At 42.3% G+C, this 20,613-nt stretch overlaps 1 protein-coding gene across 2 annotated transcripts in view; it reads left to right on the top strand.

Moving 5' to 3' along the window:
• Positions 1 to 19,622, top strand: part of LOC122404429 — an 82,314-nt gene extending 62,692 nt beyond the window's left edge. Inside the window, exons 4-16 of one of the 2 annotated variants that reach the window (XM_043408377.1) lie at positions 1,778 to 2,147; positions 3,357 to 3,412; positions 3,992 to 4,146; positions 4,386 to 4,558; positions 4,909 to 4,958; positions 6,061 to 6,192; positions 8,386 to 8,427; positions 10,661 to 10,854; positions 16,328 to 16,553; positions 17,825 to 17,954; positions 18,030 to 18,337; positions 18,418 to 18,616; positions 19,243 to 19,622. In XM_043408377.1, the coding sequence (XP_043264312.1) occupies positions 1,778 to 2,147; positions 3,357 to 3,412; positions 3,992 to 4,146; positions 4,386 to 4,558; positions 4,909 to 4,958; positions 6,061 to 6,192; positions 8,386 to 8,427; positions 10,661 to 10,854; positions 16,328 to 16,553; positions 17,825 to 17,954; positions 18,030 to 18,337; positions 18,418 to 18,616; positions 19,243 to 19,407 (2,200 nt within the window). In that variant the 3' untranslated portion in view covers positions 19,408 to 19,622. Of the gene's footprint in view, positions 1 to 1,777; positions 2,148 to 3,356; positions 3,413 to 3,991; positions 4,147 to 4,385; positions 4,559 to 4,908; positions 4,959 to 6,060; positions 6,193 to 8,385; positions 8,428 to 10,660; positions 10,855 to 14,668; positions 14,895 to 16,327; positions 16,554 to 17,824; positions 17,955 to 18,029; positions 18,338 to 18,417; positions 18,617 to 19,242 lie in introns of both variants that reach the window. The other variant, XM_043408378.1, reaches the window with a different exon arrangement.
• Positions 19,623 to 20,613: the final 991 nt, after the last annotated feature.

Here is a 20,613-nt window from a genome sequence, read left to right as displayed (position 1 = left end):
CAAGAGAAAACATTATCATAGTACTCGAACTGAAGAATGTTGGAGCCAAAGAATGTGTTTTTAATTTGATCAAATATTTGTATGATTTTTCTCTTGTTTTTTCGAAGTACTAAATGGAAATATTCCGGGTCGATTTAGATCCTGAGTTGTTGGATGAATGATCCAAGAGAAAACATTATCATAGTACTCGAACTGAAGAATGTTGGAGCCAAAGGATGTGTTTTTAATTCGATTTAATATTTGTATTTCCTCGAGTCATTTTTGTTTCCACGCGAGCGTTGCGACAGTTTGAAAGACCGGGTTTCGATCTGGATTCTAGTTACGCGTCGATTCTCAGCGCGTAAACGGCTCGCCGAAAGTATCAAGCGGAAACGAATTCGTTGTATAACCGGGAGTGCTCGTCTACAATGAACTCTCCCACTCTGTGCGTCGTTTCTCGAAAGAGAGTACGATAGCGTTGGGCCTCCTTGTGCAAGTAAATGTTAAGCAACTGGCGGTCGCCGGTCGCTCATTAACGTATTGTGCCGCTACTAATCGGGGAAAAGAAGCGGTTTCCCAACGGACGCCGGTTCTCTTCGTCTCGACGCGTCCGCGTCGGCGTCCTTGCCATTCGTGGCGAACGCGTTTCGGCGAAACTGGTTCGATACACTCCAATCAGAGATCACCCTTCTAATCGAACTGTCTTTTCCGCGAATATTCAAAGGATCTGCTTTTCGAGCACTCATTTATGGTGGAAATTGGATCGACAGAAGAATGTACTGCTTAGAAATTCTTTGGAAATTGGTCAATTATTGTTTTCGAGTACCATTTGGATGGGAGAATGGATGAAAGGATTATAAATTTGTTGGAAATTGACCAATTATACTTTCTGTGTACCTATCAGTTCAATACTCATTATTGGTGGAAGTTGGATCAACAGAAGAATGGATGCACTGCTTAGAAATTCTTTGGAAATTGACCAATTATTGTTTTCGAGTACCATTTCAATACTCATTAATGGTAGAACTTGGATCGATGGAAGAATGGATCCAAGGATTATAAATTTGTTGGAAATTGACCAATTATACTTTCTGTGTACCTACCATTTCAATACTCATTATTGGTGGAACTTGGATCGACAGAAAAATGGATGCACTACTTAGGAATTCTTTGGAAATTGACCAATATTGTTTTCGAGTACCACTTGAATACTTATTAATGGTGAAAATTAGATCGACAGACGAATAAACTACTTAGAAATTCTTTGGAAATTGATCAATCATAGTTTTCGAGTACAACTTGAATACTCATTAATAGTGGAACTAGGATCGACAGAAGAATGCATTGCTTAGGAATTCTTTGGAAATTGAGTATACACTCTTTAAACGTTTTGACAACTCTCGAACGATTAGAGATCCCTCCAACCATCGTCGTTCGATCGTGCAACTTACCAATTTTCTCATTCGCGATCCAATCTGTCCCCTTTGCGAAATACCGTCGGTTTCTTACGTCTGAAAAGCGCGGATTAATTGATACCGAACGGTCTTGCACAAGCAAATTTATATAATCAATTTAAACGCTCGAGAGTCTTCTTCTGTACCACAAATGGAAATTTTCTAAAATTAAAAACTATTACCTCTGTTCCCGAGAAACACAAAAAAATGATGGAACGAAAGATTAAGAAAACAAAGAAAATTAAATTTGAAACTACCATCCACCAGAAAAAATAAGAAAGTGTTTGTACGAGTAATTAAAATTAAGAATAAATTGCCAACCACGATTTGATTTGATATTTCAGGTCGGCGAAGATCGAGAGCCTGCAGGAGCAGCAACAGCAGCAGCAGCAGCAACAGCAGCACCATCATCAGCACCACAGGCAACCGATTCGCGATCAGCAACAGCAGAGACGCGAGCCTCAGCAGCAACAGCAACAGCAACAGCAACGACCTGTCCAGAGGCAGCCTGTCACGACCACGCCACCCCCTCTGCCGCAGATCACTGAAAAGCAGATTCGTCAGAGGCAACAGGCTAGGAATTATCACGACGAGGAGTACGAGCCTGCCTCCGAAGTCGAGAGCGACAGACAGCAACGCGTCTACAGAGGACAGCCCTCGACGATTGGCCAGGTGCAGCGGGACAGAGATGGCCTCAGAAGAAACGTAATCGCGGTGAGTTAATCATCCTTCTCCTTCATCTTCGCTGAATTGCTTCTTAACCCTTTCGACCGCAGAAGAGAGCCTAGGTCCTAGATCCAAAGGAATCTCCAGAGTTTCCACTCTTCTTTGTCTCTGAAAAAGGTTGTAAAAGATAATAACTGATGAACACAGGAGTCGTTAAATTATTTCTGTGTGAAAAACAGAACCAAAAATGGAAACAGTTTAAACCTTGCTTTTTCTTATTTTTCCCCCTCATAAGGAAACACCCGTTGCTAGATTCTGTCTCATCCTATATAAATAATTTACTGTAATAGAATTAGACCAATTAAGACACATATTTCCACGAATTCTTTTTATTGTTCCGTACGTTTCCGGTTTACCAAAACTGTTCTGTCCCTCGAAGTGACCATTGGCGATATACCTGCGTGAGCTCGATGGAAAACCCCGTATATTGTTCCGGTAATTAAGTTCACGAGGTGTAGCGCGTCCATACGTAATTTACGAAGGCACCTTTTCGCTCGCGGTGCAATATAATAATAAAATCGCACCTGAGGCGAAATTGGCGCGGTCGATTCCTGGAATCGACCACTTTCAATTAACGGAACGGCGTTAAAAGGGTCAATCGCGTTAACGAAACTGCCAGGTAGCCGTCGTAAATGTCGTGGTTACGATCGAAATACTCGTGAAACTCGCATAATTGATAGAACAGCCTGGTTGACTTCGAGGCAATTCAGAAACAACGTGGAGACATTCTTTAACGACTGCTTTAAACCTCGCGAGTCCACTTTGACCCAAGTCTGATTTTTATTATTTCCAGCGCCAGGATTCTCAGCGAATTTTTACCGTATTTATAAATTCTTTATTCAACGATGCTGTTAATTTAATATTATTACGATTATTCATTGAAATACAAATAATTTACACGGGTTTCGATGAACAGAACAAATTTCAATTGTAGAAATTAAATACATCGCGACAAAGGGGTGAAGATTTATTTATAACTTTAAAATTTAAATAGTCCATCGATCATACGTTTAAAAATACGTTTTTAGAGCACATTACGCGTGACCACACATTGGATTTAAAAGCAATAATTATTGTGGGGCCAAGAGCAAACATTTAGGGGCGAACGTTCTTTATTGGATTTTGTCACGGCTGGTGATCAACGAGTTAATTAATCGTACCATCGGTGGAATCAATTTCTCAATTAACGTGTTGCAGGAAAGGGAGAAGGAGAGTCTGGTGAGCACGCGTGCCCAAACAGAAGCCCATTACAGGTGCGTAAAATCAGCTTTGAAACAAGATCGACCCAGTCACGTCGTGCGCCGCGAACTTTTTCTTCGATTTCTCTTTCGCCTTGGGCTTCTTTGATTCGCTCGCTGTCCCCCCTCGTGCTTATGCAACGATCCGGGGGCTTTTTTTCAAGCTTCGAAGAGACTGTATGACGCCGTGTTGGATAACGTTACGTCAACGTCAAGATTTCGAGATAAACGAGCGGCTATCTTCATTAAGACCCTCGTGTCTCGCGTCACGTTTCGGATTTTTTTTATCGCAGAAGCACCCCACCTATCAAACTGAAATTTTTTGTGCTATTCAACGCACTCGCGTGGATGTTTCGTGAATTTTTTCGAGGAATTTATTGCGACAATAAGCGAGTTATTAATGATAGTTCGGTACTGTGCTGGGAATGACCAATATTCGGGGTTTGCTATTTTTGTAAATGAATCTTTCTATCTTAACTTGCAAATTTGTAATATTTCTATGTGTCTGTGTTTTTAAAGAGAGCCACAGAGTATAATTTATGTGAAATTTTTTTTAATTAGTGTTAAAATCTTTGGGTTTGTTTATAATCACAGAACTCAAGTACCGTCGTCCGAGTCACCCAGGGTGGCGAAGATCCTGGCGTCCACCGTCTCCCCCGTGATCTCTAAGGCCTATTACAATGATCCAGATCAGAGCTATCCCTATTACACGATCTACGACGACGACGTGTCCATTTACAAAGACGACGGTAAGCTGTTACCCATTTCCTGAGAGAAATCGGTATCTCTGGTTCGCGGATAAGCCTTTACAGAAAAGAAATCCCTGTATTTTATTTTTCTAGTCCGTAAGATCCTCTTCGCGAGATTTTTTATTTCGGAAAGCCTATAGATTCGCGTAAAGAATTTCCCTTTTTCTGGATCCAAGTTCACGGATCCAGCGACGTTCGGAGACGATCGTAATCACGGTGATCCGTCGTTTCTCGGTTAGATTACAACCAGTACACCGTGAACCAATCGGTGCCGGTTCAGCCGAGCGTCAAGATCAGCGAGGTGAACACGAAGCAGTACCAGAAGCCGAAGAAGGTCGCCGTGAACGAGGCGGACAAGTACAATCTGAATCAGGACGTCACGGTGCAGGACTACGATATATACGAGAATCAGGTAGGACGGGAAACCGTATTCGCGATTAGAAATGGGCGGGACATACTTAAAAATCTATTCCAACTCACTGAAATGTCAATTTTTAAATTTTAACATTTTCTCTTTTAGAAATTAAGAAGTTCTCATCCATCTTTCGATGAAACTTTGATTTCGTTACTTTTGCATATATAAACTTGTTTAAATTTGAACAGATTATTTAAGTTTGCGATTTATTTTGAGGTGAGAACGCTCAGCGTCTGTCGATAATAAAATTTCAAACCTAATTCGTTAACAAAGAGAATCTTGTGTTCCAAGATTTCGAATTGCGTACATTTCGTTATCTTTTTGCTTCTCTGTGCACGGTCCCCCAGGCTCAGCTGAACAAGAACAAGTTCCGTATCAACGAGGGCCAGTCGTTCAGGTGAGAAACTTTTTTCCTAATCGAGACGGATCGTTCGTTGATAAAAAACAGAAACTTTATGGCACCTCGAGCGCGAAACGTTTCGAGAGACGAGAAAATTGCCGCGATCACACCATTGATTCTCAACGGGGGTCTCCTCTACGGGGGGGGCCGCGATGGGTTAGATGAAACGATAAATCGCAATTTCAGTGGGGGTCGAGAAACATAATAAAAAAATATAGTAATATTATTATACGAAATGGTTGGTCATAGAGATTAGAAACTTTAAGGGATTATTATCCATTTTCTGTCGTTATTTATGTTACTAGAGATAAACTACAGGATTTCTATCTTAACAAAGCTTAATCATCGTTGTTATATTATATTAATATTAATAGCGATCGCGAAGGGGGAATAAAATTTCAAAAAAAGTTGAGAACCACTGGCCTAGCACGTCGCCTTGAGCTTTCATCGACCATGCTCGTAAATTACGTTTCTATGTAAGAATACGAAGATGACGCCGACGCGTCCTTAAGATTTATTCCGTTATTCCGTTATTCCGTGAAAATCGAGTGCGAAAACCGCTCGAGCTTACGTAAACCGGCGAGGTCGGCGATCTAATCGCCAGTAAAAATAAAATAGTCGCGGCTCGCTTAGACCAGCTGTTTCCAGACGCGAGAAATCGGGCAAATTTAATAAAACAAAATCAAACTTCTGCCTATACACTTCAAAGAACCTTTGTATTTTGTATTCATCATCGAGGAGGCTGACAATATTCTCCCATTAATTATTGGTTCTTCTCAGACCCCCAAAAAATTCACATCCAAATTAACGATAGTTCTTTCTTAAAAACTTTATCCTTTCTGATGAATACAAAAACGAGTGAAAATGACGGTATTAGGATTCGTTGAAGAAACTTGGGATCATAAGTGGATAAGTTAACGAGTCATTGGATAAATGAGAATGACTGTAGGCCTCCAGGGCGCTCGTTTAAGGGTTAATAGAGCAAAAATGGGACTCTGGGTTGGGTCCCCCAGGCGAATGAAAGTTCACTTCGAGGAATCGCGGCAATCGTCGTCGCTGTTTCTCGACAATTTGTTAATTAAGAGTCGCGTGTGCTCAGACCTAACGTGCTCAGCCACCCTGTCGTGCACGTGACGACTCCGAACGCCATCGTGGACACGTTCATTCCGTTGACGACGACCACGCAGCCTCCGACCACCACCGGCAGGCCTTACACGGTCAACGCACCCAGGTACGGTATCCGCGTGCACCTAGGCGATTGTCGTTCGCCACTTTTTGTTTTTAACTTACGCAACCAGTCGGGAATAGACACGCAATGATCGCGGCTCAACGATCTTTCATACCGGCGGGAAGAAAGAAAATCCATCGGGCACTCCCTGACGATCTCTACATATTTATATTTTGGGCCCAATGGGACCTAGGAAGAGATTCAAACAAAATTTAGTGTTTTATTTTATTTTAATCTCAGACACTTACTACTTTGGCCCCTTTGGAATGATTATTTAAAGCTTACAGCGTCATAGCAATCTCTGTATATTTATATTGTGGGTCCAATTGGGCCTGGGAAGAGGTTCAGACAAAATTTAGCGTGTTATTTTTGTTTAATTTCTGTTCTTCAATTTTTTGGGCCCTTTGGAACGATTATTTAAAGGCTACAGCTCCCTAACGATCTCTAGATATTTATATTTTGGGCCCAATTTGACCCAGGAAGAGGTTCAGACGAAATTTAGTGTATTTAGTCTATTTTTCAGTTTTGTGTCCCCTTTGGAACGATTATTTAAAAGTTATAGCTTCATATCAATCTCTATATATTTATGTTGTGGGTCCCATTGGGCCTAGAAAGAGATTCAAACGAAACATAGTATTTTATTTTAGTTTAATCTCTAACCCTTAATATTTGGTCCCCTTTCGAACAATTATTTAAAAGTTACAGCTTCATACCAATCTCTGTATATTTATATTGTGGGTCCAATGGGACCTAGGAAGAGATTCAAACAAAATTTAGTATTTTATTTTAATCTCTAACCCTCAATTTCTTGTCCCTTTTTGACAATTATTTAAAAAATACAGCTTCATAACAATCTCTATGTAATCATATTTTGGGTCCAATTGGGCCCACAAAAAATCTTAAAATCGCCTTATATAAATCTAACGAGCGTAAAGAGAATTGCATAGAATATCTTTCCAAAATTTTTGTAATAGAATTTACCAAGGTACCATTAAAAAAAATTCAGACAATACAAAATGTACAGTTTGGACCAAAATAACGAAACTGTCCCTCCATGATAAAATTGTTCAGCGCGTTACTAATAATAACAGTTGCAAATTACACGGTGAAAATTAATCGTTGCCCGGTGATTGGCCGCAACGGGCCGGTGCGTCAGCACGCGTTCGCTTTTATTATACCCTAGCGCGTAATAGTTCGTGAAAGTGGTGGTAGAGATTGATCGTCGCCCGAAGGCGAGATCGAAGACGTCGGGATCAAAAGTTCCGACAGTTGAACGTTAAGCAGAATCTCGTTTGATCAAAGCCAAGTTTATTACTGATACATTAGAGCCGCGATTAATTCTTGTTTTAGCAATAAATCTAGAGCCCGTATCTATTTCAGCGGAAAAACGGATTTAGATGATTTAACGATTCGCGCTGGTATGCGATTTCGATTAGCGGTTGGATCTTGGACACTGATCGCACTCATTGTTGGTAGAACTGTGACTATTCGAAGAATTCAATTTTTTGTACTTGAACGATTGTGGGCGTTGATAATAATAATTTTCGATATCTTTAATGGAATATTGAAATGCAGAAAAAGACAAGCCCAGAGATCTGTAGTAATTGATCATTACTATTCATCCAACATAATGTCATGTTCTGATTCATACTCGTAAACAAGATCCATTATTTGTTTCGCATGCTTCAAATAACACCTCTTTCGCACGGGTATAATCGATCCGTGATCTTGGCGTTTCCCACCGAATCGAACTTTTCAATTTTCTGAACGTCTGTCTCGACGACTTCAATCCCAACAAAACGAATTCAAGCAGTAAATATACTGTATTAAAAAGAGACAAAAAAAAATGTCGTAAATTACAGTATTTTTAACACTTGACTTCGATGGTCTCTTTATTCACGCAAAACGAAGCGCCAGCTTTCTCTCCCGACATTTTCCTTTTAATACGAGACTCCTTGCATCGTATCGATCATCATACACTTTGTGTACACTTTGTTGAATTTTTTTGTACTTTAATATTGAAATAATTTGGTTAAATATTCGAATAGTCCCAGTTCTAAGTGTTTAAATGTCCAAATATTCGAGCAACGATATAATAAAATTACTAGAATCTTCAAATATTTTAATACCAATTATTAATAGTCTCGAGTCCTCTTTTCTAGGCTCGCCTGCAATTTCCTTCTGTTTTTCTTTCAGTCGAGGACGCCCACAACAGGTCCATCGTGGTACGGCACCACCGTAAGTTCAAATTCAGATATAACAATCGTAAACATTGAAAAATCTCACCTCGATCACGATTTTACATCCCATGAATCGATTAATAAATATTCCCAAGGCACATTTTACGGGCAAAGAGACAAATTTCTACTGTGAAAATGCCCCTGGGTAGAATTCGTTTAAATAAAATTTCACATCGGATGTATCAACGAATAATAAATATAACTGGGGCACCGATTATTGGCAAATACTGATTTCTCTCGCGTATTCAGGGGCATTTTTTCAGGATTCAGGATTCTATGGATCGAGACGACTCTCGATCGGATCGCCTTTAAAGCCAGCATTTTGACGCGAACTGGTCCGAAGAGACTCGCTAGAAAGTGAGTTCGAGTTCTCTTTTTGCTGGCAATCGGGCACACGATCGCCAGTTTGGACGTAATTTTCTTGTTTAATCGGAAAATTATCACGGAAGGCTGCAGTTAGGAGCAACGACTGTTGCAAAACAAACAAAAGCCATGCACGACTCTCGCGAATCTTCGATCAGGCGAGAGTTGCCTAAGCTGTACCGGTAGCCTAAATCATACCTCTCCGATACGTTCGCTATTATCGAATCTAACAGTCAATATGTGAAACAATCCACTTAAAAGTTAGAATAAAAATTTACAAATGATATCTTGGTACTTTGAGTTTGGATCTTTAATATTTACGATCTCTTTTTGTAAAAATAGATTCATTCTATAATATTTCACGTTCGTTAAACTCATTAGGGTGCTTTGTTATTTTCAAGGATTCTCTGTATTTTCTAGAAAAATAATCTTTTGCCAGAAAATTTTCAGATCGTAAAATCACTCTGTATATAAGGTACTTGTTTTCTGTTTATTTATCGATTGAATGTGCATTGATAAAACATTTATCTTGTATTATTACCACCCAAAAATTTATTGCTTTAACCCCTTAACGATCATGCTCTCGAGTCTGACTGCTTTGAAAAACGATATTTGTTTAATCTAACGATTTAAAGGATGACAATATTTGTTTTCCTTCAAATTATACGTTACATAAACATTACAATTAACAAAAACCGCATTTTTATACAGCTTAGAATCAAATCCAATAAAGAAAACTGATCTTACTTGGTTGATCCAAGAAATTTGAGCGTTAAGAGGTTAAACGGAGGTACGATTTAGGAAACCTGTTACTTAAATCGTCAATGTTACCGAATTGGCGCGATTATAGCGATCCTCTGTGGGCTCCAGGGCGATTACGAAACCGGATATCCGGTCCAGAGTCTGGAATACCATGGAATCTGTTGGCCAGCGTCACCGGGTGTCGCTTCTCGAGGTGAACGAACGTAGCCATCGAATTAATGCGGCTAGAAAGTTAATTGCGTGCAAGTTGCACGACCGTACGCCGTCCGACTTACAAAACAATTATTCGTTTATAGTAAATACCGTGCTAATTGTCGTGAAAAGCGCGTAAAAAGTAAAATTCTAGACCCCTCCGATCCCCGTCAGTTGCCATATCGGATCTCGAGGATTCGATCGACTTTAAACGGCCAACTCGTCGCTGAAGAAAGGAGAAATCGCGGTTGGGGAACAAAAGATAACTTAAAAATCACTTTTTGTTTGCTTTCTGGAATCTCGTGTCGTTTTCCCCCTTATTGGTTCGTTGAGATCGTCGATTTCGGGTTTTAGGAGATGGAGAACAACCTTGAAACCGTCCACGGAAATAGTGCCCAAAAGCTAACTTAAAAATCACTTTTTATTTGCTTTTTGGGATTTCGTATTGTTTTTTCCGTTCTTGGTTCGTTGAGATCGTCGATTTCGGGTTTTAGGAGATCGAGACCAACCTTGAAACCGTCCATGGAAATAGTGTCCAAAAGCTAATTTAAAAATCACTTTTTATTTGCTTTCTGAAACCTCGTATCGTTTTACCCATTGTTGGTTTGTTGACATCGTCGATTTCGGGTTTTAGGAGATCGAGACCAACCTTGAAACCGTCCACGGAAATAATGCCCAAAATCTGACTTAAAAATCACTTTTTGTTTGCTTTCTGGAATCTCGTGTCGTTTTCCCCCTTATTGGTTCATTAAGATCGTCGATTTCGGGTTTTAGGAGATCGAGACCAACTTTGAAACCGTTCAGGGAAATAGTGCCCAAAAGTTAACTTAAAAATCACTTTTAGTTTGCTTTCTGGGATCTCGTGTCGTTTTCCTTGTTATTGGTTCGTTGAGATCGTCGATTTCGGGTTTTAGGAGATCGAGACCAACCTTGAAACCGTCCACGGAAATAGTGTCGAAGGCGCAGGAGTTCATCGACATCTACAGGTACCCGCCGACGAGGCCGTCGGCGATATATCCGACCCCACAGGTCGACAAACCCGCGGCCAAGTGTCGCAGGGACGTCTGCTTGATTCCTGACTGCAGCTGCGGCGGCTCAGACATTCCAGGTAAGAGCACACGTGGCCATCTTCCGTAATAATTCACCTCCTACCGCGTGGTCGATGGAACAAACTCAGCGATCTCTCATTCTCTCGACTTATTTTAATTAAAATTCAAATTATCTCTGTATTTTCGACGTTAACTTGCTCCGATCGCAATGGAATATCCCGTGTACTGATTCGAACAAAGAAAAGACCGCCCTTCCATTATGGCGGCGTATTCGTAGTCAGATTCAAGAAATCCATCAAAATACTCAACTTCTTTCCCATTATATACTTCCCAATATATAGAATAACCCCCCAAAAATAAAATTTCTCCCACTACTACTTCCTTTATCACGAAAATCGAGGGAAATTGGACCTCTCAGGAAGTAGAAACAGCGAGTAGCGGGCAGACGCGCCAGCCAACTTTGCACTCGATTATCTCAAGCACGAGCCAACGTACGAAAAATATTTATACCACGTTTATTATTCGTTTTCTTCCGCAAAATTCCCCTAGATCGATCAAACCTCTCGTAAACCTTTCACGTTCGTTTTATGGTAAATTTGAAGAATTCATTTTTCCGTGTGTCTCCGTCAGACCATGCTTAGGACACACTACTGCTTGGACAAATATTTGAGTAGATCGTGGTGTGTTTGGATATCGGAGAAATTCCTAGTGCTTGGGATACGTCCATTCGCGAGGCAAACCCTGAAATTCTTGGCGGTCCGCAGTCAAGGACGCCTCTTTGCTGGCACGTTGCCATTTTCACGGGGATCGCTGGTACTTGTTCCATCGAGTGTGTCCAGAGACACGCGAGTCGATCGACGGCACGCGGAAACGGCCGGATCGATATCGTCGAAAACAACACGACGTGGGCAGGACTGTGTGACGCAAGCGTCGAACGCGCGGCGAATGTTAAGTTTGGCCGATCGGTTTAGCCAGCCACCGTGACTTTCTCCCGATTCTAACGTTACACATAACCGTCGTGCACGCCGCTCGAAAGTGAAACAGACCCCGTCGTGCGTCCGGTCGCGATTCTGCACGCGCGTGCACTCTTTGAAATCGAAAGCTCGGCCGCGACCGGAATCGCTAACCGCCCCAAACTTTGCTTTCGATTCGTATTCCCTCCGTTCCAGACGAATCTTTCGCAGACTTAAAAAATATGGGACACCCGGAGAATCTCGAATTCGAATAATTCCAAACCTTTTTTTATTGTTATATGGAGCATTCTGGCAAGTGAAGTAGCTTCGAAATGCACAAACTGGCTCGAAATGTAGAGTTTTCATTTTTATAACGTCCTGTATGTTATAAACAACGTGTCGTATACGTAGGCCTCTCGACCAGCGTTATTCTGAGCTTAATCACTCAGGTCGGGTTAATATATGTCACAGAATTCGAATTTAGCCAGAAATGCTCAACAAAACGCGATTCCTTGATATAACGATAGATTTCTACCTCGATATAACAACGTGCGGTATAAGTAGGCCTCTCGACCAGCGTTATTCTGAGCTCGATCACTCAGGTCAGGTTAATATATGTCACAGAATTCGAATTTGGCCAGAAATGCTCGAGAAAACGCGTTTCCTTGATATAACGATAGATTTCTACCTCGATATAACAACATACGGTACAAGTAGGCCTCTCGACCAGCGTCATCCTGAGCTTGATTGCTCCAGTCAAGTTAAAATATGTCGCAGAATCGAAATTCGACCAGAAATGCTCAAAAAAACGCGATTCCTTGATATAACGATAGATTTCTACCTCGATATAACAACATCCCCCAAAAATCGACCCCTCGACTAGCTATGACGGAATACAAATATTAAATTTCTCAATATATCTTCACGGAGAGAGCCTAATCCATAAATCAAACAGATTTTGTTAATAAAAAAAAGTTGACAAATTGTCAAATTCCATATAATTGCAAATAATCCGAACTAGGTCGTGTTTGGGTTCGTTTTCACCGGGAGAACCTCGACTATCGATTGATTATACTCTCATTAGGATGTCATGATAACCTAATCTCTTATCGTTGAAATATAATTTAGGCTGTCGAGTTTGATCAAGTGAGAAAGTTTCAATATGTCTTTAAGTCTAACCGACGAACGTTGGTATTAAATGCACGTTCGTTTGTAAAGCATTTAATAGCGATTCACTCTCCAGTATGTTTCCCCTTCACTATTAGGCTGTAACATAAATAAGTTCTGTTGCAATTATGTACATATTCTAATTCCGAGAATTCCGTGTAGTATTAACCTTTTAAACGACGTACTGTCGTAAATAATAATAGAGATTATGTAATCGATCGTGTAACTCCGTGCCGTGGATATGATCGAATTAACGCGCGTTACCATCGATTGGATTCGGTTTACTTTCTCTAATGGATCTCGGTTCGATTCTGTTCTCCGTGGATAATGAAAACTACCAAAGGTCGGCCATCTCTCTCCGTACGGTGATAATTAAATCATAATTATTACGGCAACCCTGAATATGAACTTGAATGAATATTCAACGCGAATAACAGTCGATTACGACGAGCAGTGAAAGTACACTTTCGCTGGCGAATGTCAACCGGGAATATCGAGGTACACATTCGCTAATTAAATTAGCAATAGTAATTGCGTGCATTCGCTAACCTTACGCTTTTGAAATTAAGATACAATTAACAAGGCACAAATGACTCTACAAACATTTGGAGAAGCCTGAAACAGGCAATTTATTTATTTATTCGCAGGATAAAAAACCCCCCATTGATTTGCAAACAATTATTACTCCTAATAAATTGTAAAATTACAAAAGAGCGATTGGACCCCGAAAGTTTTCTAAATGTGATACTAATGCAAGCAATAATTGTATTATTCCTGATTTAAAATCAAGAATCGTGCAGACACTCTGTGCAGCCTCGATCGTAGATAGCACGAGATCGATAGACCGTCGAATAAAGAAAAAAAGTAATGAAAAGATCGAATAAAATGGAAAGTAAGGAAAAGGTCAAGCGAAATGTAATGGATCGAGCCACGTGTTTGACGTGCCGGGTACAGAGAAAACAAACGTATGGTCTAGCCGTGTAACACCGTGCTCGCGTATTGTTAGAATGAACCGAGCTCTCGAGTCACGGTAATAATATTTCCCGCGGGCGAGCGGTATGCACGTAAGCCATTAAAACGGCCTTAACCGACTGTTCCTGCGTCTAGAAAGGATTGTGCAACCGCACACCACGCGTAAATCATCCGGAAGGATCTACCGGCGTCGCGGTGTCCCTCTGCCCACGTTTCGTTTTTAATTGAGCAATGGATCACACGGCGTTTCTTTTCCGGCCAACGGATCCTGCTTTTCGGATTAAATCGCGATGATATCGGAAACCCGCGGTGTCGCGGGATGATTTGCGTCCGGGAGAGGGTTGCTTTTAACCCTGAAATATCCTGGAATACACTGGGAAACCGATTCCCCCCAAAGACCACCCAAAAATTGCTTCTGAAATAGTTTCTGGTTTGTATAATTCCGAAGAAATGTTTCGAGGATGGTCAAAGTCATATTATTAAAACATATCGTACAGTACGATGTAAAGAAACGAATATAACTTTGATATCTCCGAAAATATAACGTGAAAAATAGTAATAAATGAGTGTTCGTTAAATGGGATTTTCACCCTTTGGTTTATACGAGATTTGCAAATCTAGGGATATCTGTTCCGAATTATACAAATCACAATCACCGTTGAGTAAAAATCTCCGTCAAGGGAGCTCGAGTACGCGTTTTATGAGCGACAAGGAAGGATCGCCGATTCGAGGGTCGAACGCGCGATAAGTCGATCGATTCGTAACGATATCGTGTATCCAGGTGGAATACCGGCGGAACAGACGCCGCAGATCGTTCTGCTGACGTTTGACGACGCCGTGAACGATCTAAACAAACAGTTGTACTTCGATCTGTTCGAGAACGGCCGTAAGAATCCGAACGGGTGCCCGATCACGGCCACGTTCTATGTCTCGCACGAGTGGACCGATTATAGCCAGGTGCAAAACCTGTACGCGGACGGCCACGAGATGGCATCGCACACTGTCTCGTAAGTTCAAGAGACCGCAGGTTCTCCCGTTACAGTAATCTCCCGTATAACTGAAACGAAAGTATCCCCCCAAAGATGTACTCGTTAGTATCCTCGCGAGAGCACTATCGACGAATCGACGAGGTTCCCCCGATGAAAATGAGCCCAAACACGACTATGTTCGGACCACTTTTATCGAAACCCGAATTATTTTTCGAAAGGTGGCAATCCTGCGGGAATAAAAGTGGTCGGAACGTGGTCGTGTGGGTACTCGTTTTCATCGGGAGGGCACGACGAGTACGTTGGTGACATTCTCGCGGCGATACAGTGAAAAATATACGAGTTTTGCGGTTTTAGTTGATTCGGTTCTGCAGAGATTACTGTACGTCGAAATACGTGCAAATGCTAGGTAATCGAACGTCATCGCCTGCGCCTCTCTTCGACTAATGTTTTCTCTTTCTCTCTCTCTCTCTGGACGCACAATTTTCCGCTGTCGCCTCTGTGTGTGCGATCTCCTTCCTCCGGAGAAGGACTAGGGAACGCTTCGTCCCTTCGAGGATCCTTTAATTTCTAAGCAACTTCGATGCTGGCAGAAAGGCGGGTCGAAACAAGACCGAGACTACTTGTAATTTAATAATATATGCATCGACGTGTCTGTGATTTGATTTGCTATCAACATCAGAGTCTATTACTTGATATTCTGATCCAAAAAGAGTCAACGTTCGTAATGGAACTTTCCAACATTTGAAAGAGGATCAAAGTGATCTGCAAGTAAGATCCCGGCCTCGTACATTGTTCCATCGATGCTATCGTCGCGACGAGGCGTCTTTCATCGACGCGCGTCGAAGCGTTCGAAACGTGCCAGGCTTTCCGGAACAAATTGCTCCGTTTCCGTTCCGGGCCGTACACGGACGTTGCAATTAGAGGATCCTCGGGGATTAGAGGAGGGGTGGGAGGGGGGAATCGCGATAAAATTAAAATTGCAACCGCCAGGCTGGTGAAACTGGCTCGTCGATCGAGAGATGAACGATGACACGGGTCGCGAGGCAGTTTCACCGGCGAGGCGCACCTGTGCCGTATACTAATGACACGCTAACGCAAACTTTTCTCTTTTATCTCTCTCTCTCTCTCTTTCTCTCTCTCTTTCACTCTCTGTTCGCATCACTTGGTCATCCCGTCGCATATTCCCATCACGCACCACCAACCACCACTCTGTCACGCGCGATTCGACCGCCGGGAAACACTTGCAAACAAACTGTTCGATCGAAAATTTTTAACTTTGATATTCATTCGCGAAAAAACTACTCTGTCGATCTTCCATTCGAACGTCTTTGATCTTGATTCGATACACGATATACAAAATACAAAAACAAACACGACGAAAATCGGAACCACGTCCCGCGCGAACGATCCACGATCCCGTCCCCCACGATCCGGAAACGATCTTGAAACAGGTGACTACCTGCCGGAGGAGATACCGCAGATCGTACTCCTGACGTTCGACGATTCGGTGAACGACCTGAACAAGGGTCTCTACGCCGACCTGTTCGAGAAGGGACGGAAAAACCCGAACGGCTGTCCCATTTCGGCGACGTTCTACGTCTCCCACGAGTGGACCGACTACAGCCAGGTCCAAAATCTCTATGCCGCCGGCCATGAGATTGCCTCCCACACGGTTTCGTAAGTACCCACTGACAGAACTCTGATTCGGATCCCCTTTTCGTGACGATGGATCTATCAGGTTGGACCAGGAGTCTCTGCGCTCGATAGCTCATTCGAACAATTCAATTAACCCACCCCCTCGGCATTGGAACATCCTTACATTTCTATAGTAATTGGTTGTAAGCAAAATTGGGTTAATAAGAATTTTTAAATTCTAAACGAAAACTTAAAATTTGTATTAGGAATAAAATTTGCCCAAATGGAATACTAAATTCGTATCACTTTCTGAAATCTCTTTTCTTGAATTTAATAGAGAAAATTTGACGATAAGAACGAATAGTAGTTTACAAATGAAATAAATGGGTATTGCAATTTTGGGCAAAACTTTTCAGAAACGAAGTCTCTTATTTTGTTACCGTGGTTGTAACATTTTTAAATTTGTAATTATTATCCCCGTTGATTTCAACTGAATACCTGTGAATTCCGCGAATAAAAAATGGTGGATTGTCATCCTCGACCGGTTTCTCGTTTAGCAACAAGCTTCAGTAAATGTCTACGCGGAGAATAGAGTTGTATCCTTTCGCAGAGACTCCTGGGACGATTTAATATTTGAACATCGACGGAGAAGCGTATCGAGCGATCGAAAACAGGAAGCTGACCCGACCATTTTGGTAACCGCGCCCGTCGTCTCTTCTCGATCATTAATCACGGTATCATTCCACCATCGGGCAATCTCGCGTCGCTTAATTAACGGCGAATCATAGTCGTTCACGCTCTGTCATTATGCCGATCAATTAATTAGTAAACTAATGCCAGCTTGACTAGTCGGGACCGATCAAAGGCACCAGCCGCTTATTCAGTCGGGAGCCGCTTTCGCACCTTGCTGCGGGCCAGAGTGCAAGGAAGGGTCACGTGGGTCGAGGAACCGGTTCCAAAGCCTCAATTAAGACCCATTGTCGCGAGTCAAACTGTCCTCCGTCAGACACAATCATCTCCACCTTTACTTTATGGCTGTACAAACCACTTCCGCCATTATTGGAGACCTATTCGACGATTACAATTCGAATACGTAACTTAAAATCAAATAAAAAAATTCCACTCTCAAATAATAATACTGGAATACTGAAATATTTGAATACTGGTATCTGAATGCTTAAATATTTGAGTAGGCTCCATTTAAAAATCCCACGATTCGTTAAAAATTCAATTTCTTGGACTCTGGGCCCCGCGGAACGCTTGATCCCCGAATGATCTATCGATCGACGGTACTAACGGATCGTCACGAACAGGCACAGCTTCGGTGAGCAGTTCTCTCAGCGAAAGTGGGCGCGAGAAGTAGCTGGACAACGCGAGATCCTCTCAGCCTACGGAGGCGTCAAGCTGGAGGACGTCAGGGGAATGAGAGCTCCTTTCCTATCGGTAAAGTTCACCATACAAGGAAATATAACTCATATCGAGGGAATCTGTTAAAAACTCGATGGTATTTGTCGTCAGGTTGGGGGCAACAACATGTTCAAGATGTTGTGGGACACGAACTTCACGTACGACTCGTCGATGCCTATCTACGAGAACCGACCCCCTAGCTGGCCCTACACCCTCGACTACAAGCTCTTCCATGACTGCATGATCCCCCCGTGCCCCACCAGGTCCTATCCCGGCCTGTGGGAAGTTCCTATGGTGATGTGGCAAGACCTGAACGGCGGCAGATGTTCGATGGGAGACGCGTGCAGCAACCCCCCAACGGCCGATGGCGTCTACAAGATGCTCATCAAGAACTTCGAGAGACATTACACCACCAACAGGTTCGTCATAGATCCGACAGTCTGCTAACGAACGATCGAAGTATATATTTTTCATCGCTCGATACCGATACTACTTGCAGAGCACCGTTCGGGCTGTTCTACCACGCCGCCTGGTTCACCCAGCCTCATCACAAGGAAGGTTTCATTTCGTTCCTCGACACCATAGTCGCGATGGACGACGTCTGGATCGTGACGAACTGGCAGGCAATACAGTGGGTCAGGAACCCCACGCCGTTACCACTGATGCACACGTTCGAGCCCTTCGGATGCAACTACCCGGTACGTGAACCGTGAAAGACATTTCAATTTAGCCTAGTTTTTACCTGGACGTCTCCAGCGAGGTTCGAGTATGTCAAAGAATTCGAATTTGGGCAGAAATGATCGAGAAAACGCGATTCCTTGATATAACGATAGACTTCTACCTCGATATAACAACATACGGTATAAGTAGGCCTCTCGACCAGCGTCATCCTGAGCTTTATCGCTCCAGTCGAGTTAAAATATGTCGCAGAATTCGAATTCGACCAGAAATACCCGAGAAAACACGATTCCTTGATATAACGATAGATTTCTACCTCGATATAACAACGTGCCCCAAAAGTCGGCCTCCAACCAGCGATGGGGGAATAAAAATATTAAATTTCTCAATCTATCTTCACGGAGAGAGCCTAATCCATGAATCAAACAGATTTTGTTAATAAAAAAAGTTGATAAATTGTCAAATTCCATATAATTGAAGATAGTCCGAACTAGGTCGTGTTTGGGTACGTTTTCACCGGGAAGACCTCGACTATCCATTGGTTATACTCTCGTTAGGATGTCGCGATAATATAAATTAATTTTAAAATGAGTAGTATCGAGGGATTACCGTGCAACGAATGTAATAATTGTTGGTGTGGGTGCAGGATCGGCCGAAGAAGTGCAACAACCCGAAGGTCTGCAATCTCTGGCACAAGAGCGGCGTGAGGTATATGAAGACCTGTCAGACGTGTCCGGACATCTACCCGTGGACGGGCAAGACCGGTATACGTAGCAGTCGCATCGACAACGACGTCGACGCGCACGAATGAACGGGGACCGTCGTTGTTCCGTGCGATCGAGGACCAGCCAGCCGAGAAGAGTTAAGCGCCACCGGGGGGGAACGAAACACGTTTCTACACCTAACCATTCGGTCAAAATCCTGTCACAAATTTCTCTCCGCCGACCGCGTCCGACGAACCCGTTCGTACCGGGCCGAGTACGCCAATGAAACATCAAACTCGAACATGTCCACCCTTTCTCTTTTCCCGCGATCGAACGAACGGCTCGCGACGAAACGACCGTCAACCGATCGTGTCTTTTAAGCGTCGTTTCCTCTTAACGTCGCACGCGGTTGTCTAGGTTCAAATTGTTCTGTATTCGAATTTCTGGATACTTTGTCCAATACTCGGTAAGTGGAATTTGAATACCGTTCGAGTCGTTGAGTACTTGAATACCACTCGATCGAGTATTCGAATACCGTTCGAATGGTTGAGTACTTGAATACCGCTTGATCGAGTATTCGAATACCGTTCGAGTCGTTGAGTGCTTGGATACCGCTTGATCGAGTATTCGAATATTGAATGAAAATTGAGTTTATAGAAGAACGACGAGCTTAAAGAGTTTGATTTACGGGCCACCACCTGTTTAATAATATTATGGAACCTCCGGTATTCGAATTTTTGAATACTTTAGCGATTCCAGTACTTCTTGTCTCGTTGAGTATTTGAATACCGTTCGAATGGTTGAGTATTCGAATATTAAACGAAAGTGGAGTTTATGAAAGAAGGACGAGCTTAAAGAATTCGATTTATGGACCAACGACGTATTTAATAATAATATGAGATCTCCGGTATTCGAATCTTCGAATACTTTTGCGATTCCAATACCGTTTGAGTGATTGAGTATTCGAATATTGAATGAGAATTGAGTTTATAGATCGACTTCTTGAATAATAAATCACTCACTTTAACGGGAATAATATTTTTATCGGTCAACGAGTCCCATTGATTGCTAAATTGCACAATTTAAATTTGAATTTTTATCCTCCTAAAAGAGTTTATGTTTTGTTCTATTTTTAATGTTTTCTAGGTAGAATTAGAAATTCTTTTCTAGAGTTCTAACCTACGCGACTCACGATTCCTTTCAGGACTAATATCTCCCCGCGGTAGATTAGATGCGCGCGTCTGACGCTGATAGGAAATATCTCCTTTAGGCGAGTAAGGACACGCTGGGGGCACGATGGGCGGTCGTTTCGA

Source organism: Colletes gigas, unplaced genomic scaffold (genome assembly GCF_013123115.1).
Source record: "Colletes gigas isolate AHSC1104 unplaced genomic scaffold, ASM1312311v1 Colletes_gigas_Sc00002, whole genome shotgun sequence".
Lineage (NCBI taxonomy): Eukaryota > Metazoa > Arthropoda > Insecta > Hymenoptera > Colletidae > Colletes > Colletes gigas.
This window is presented reverse-complemented; position numbering and strand designations above follow the sequence as displayed.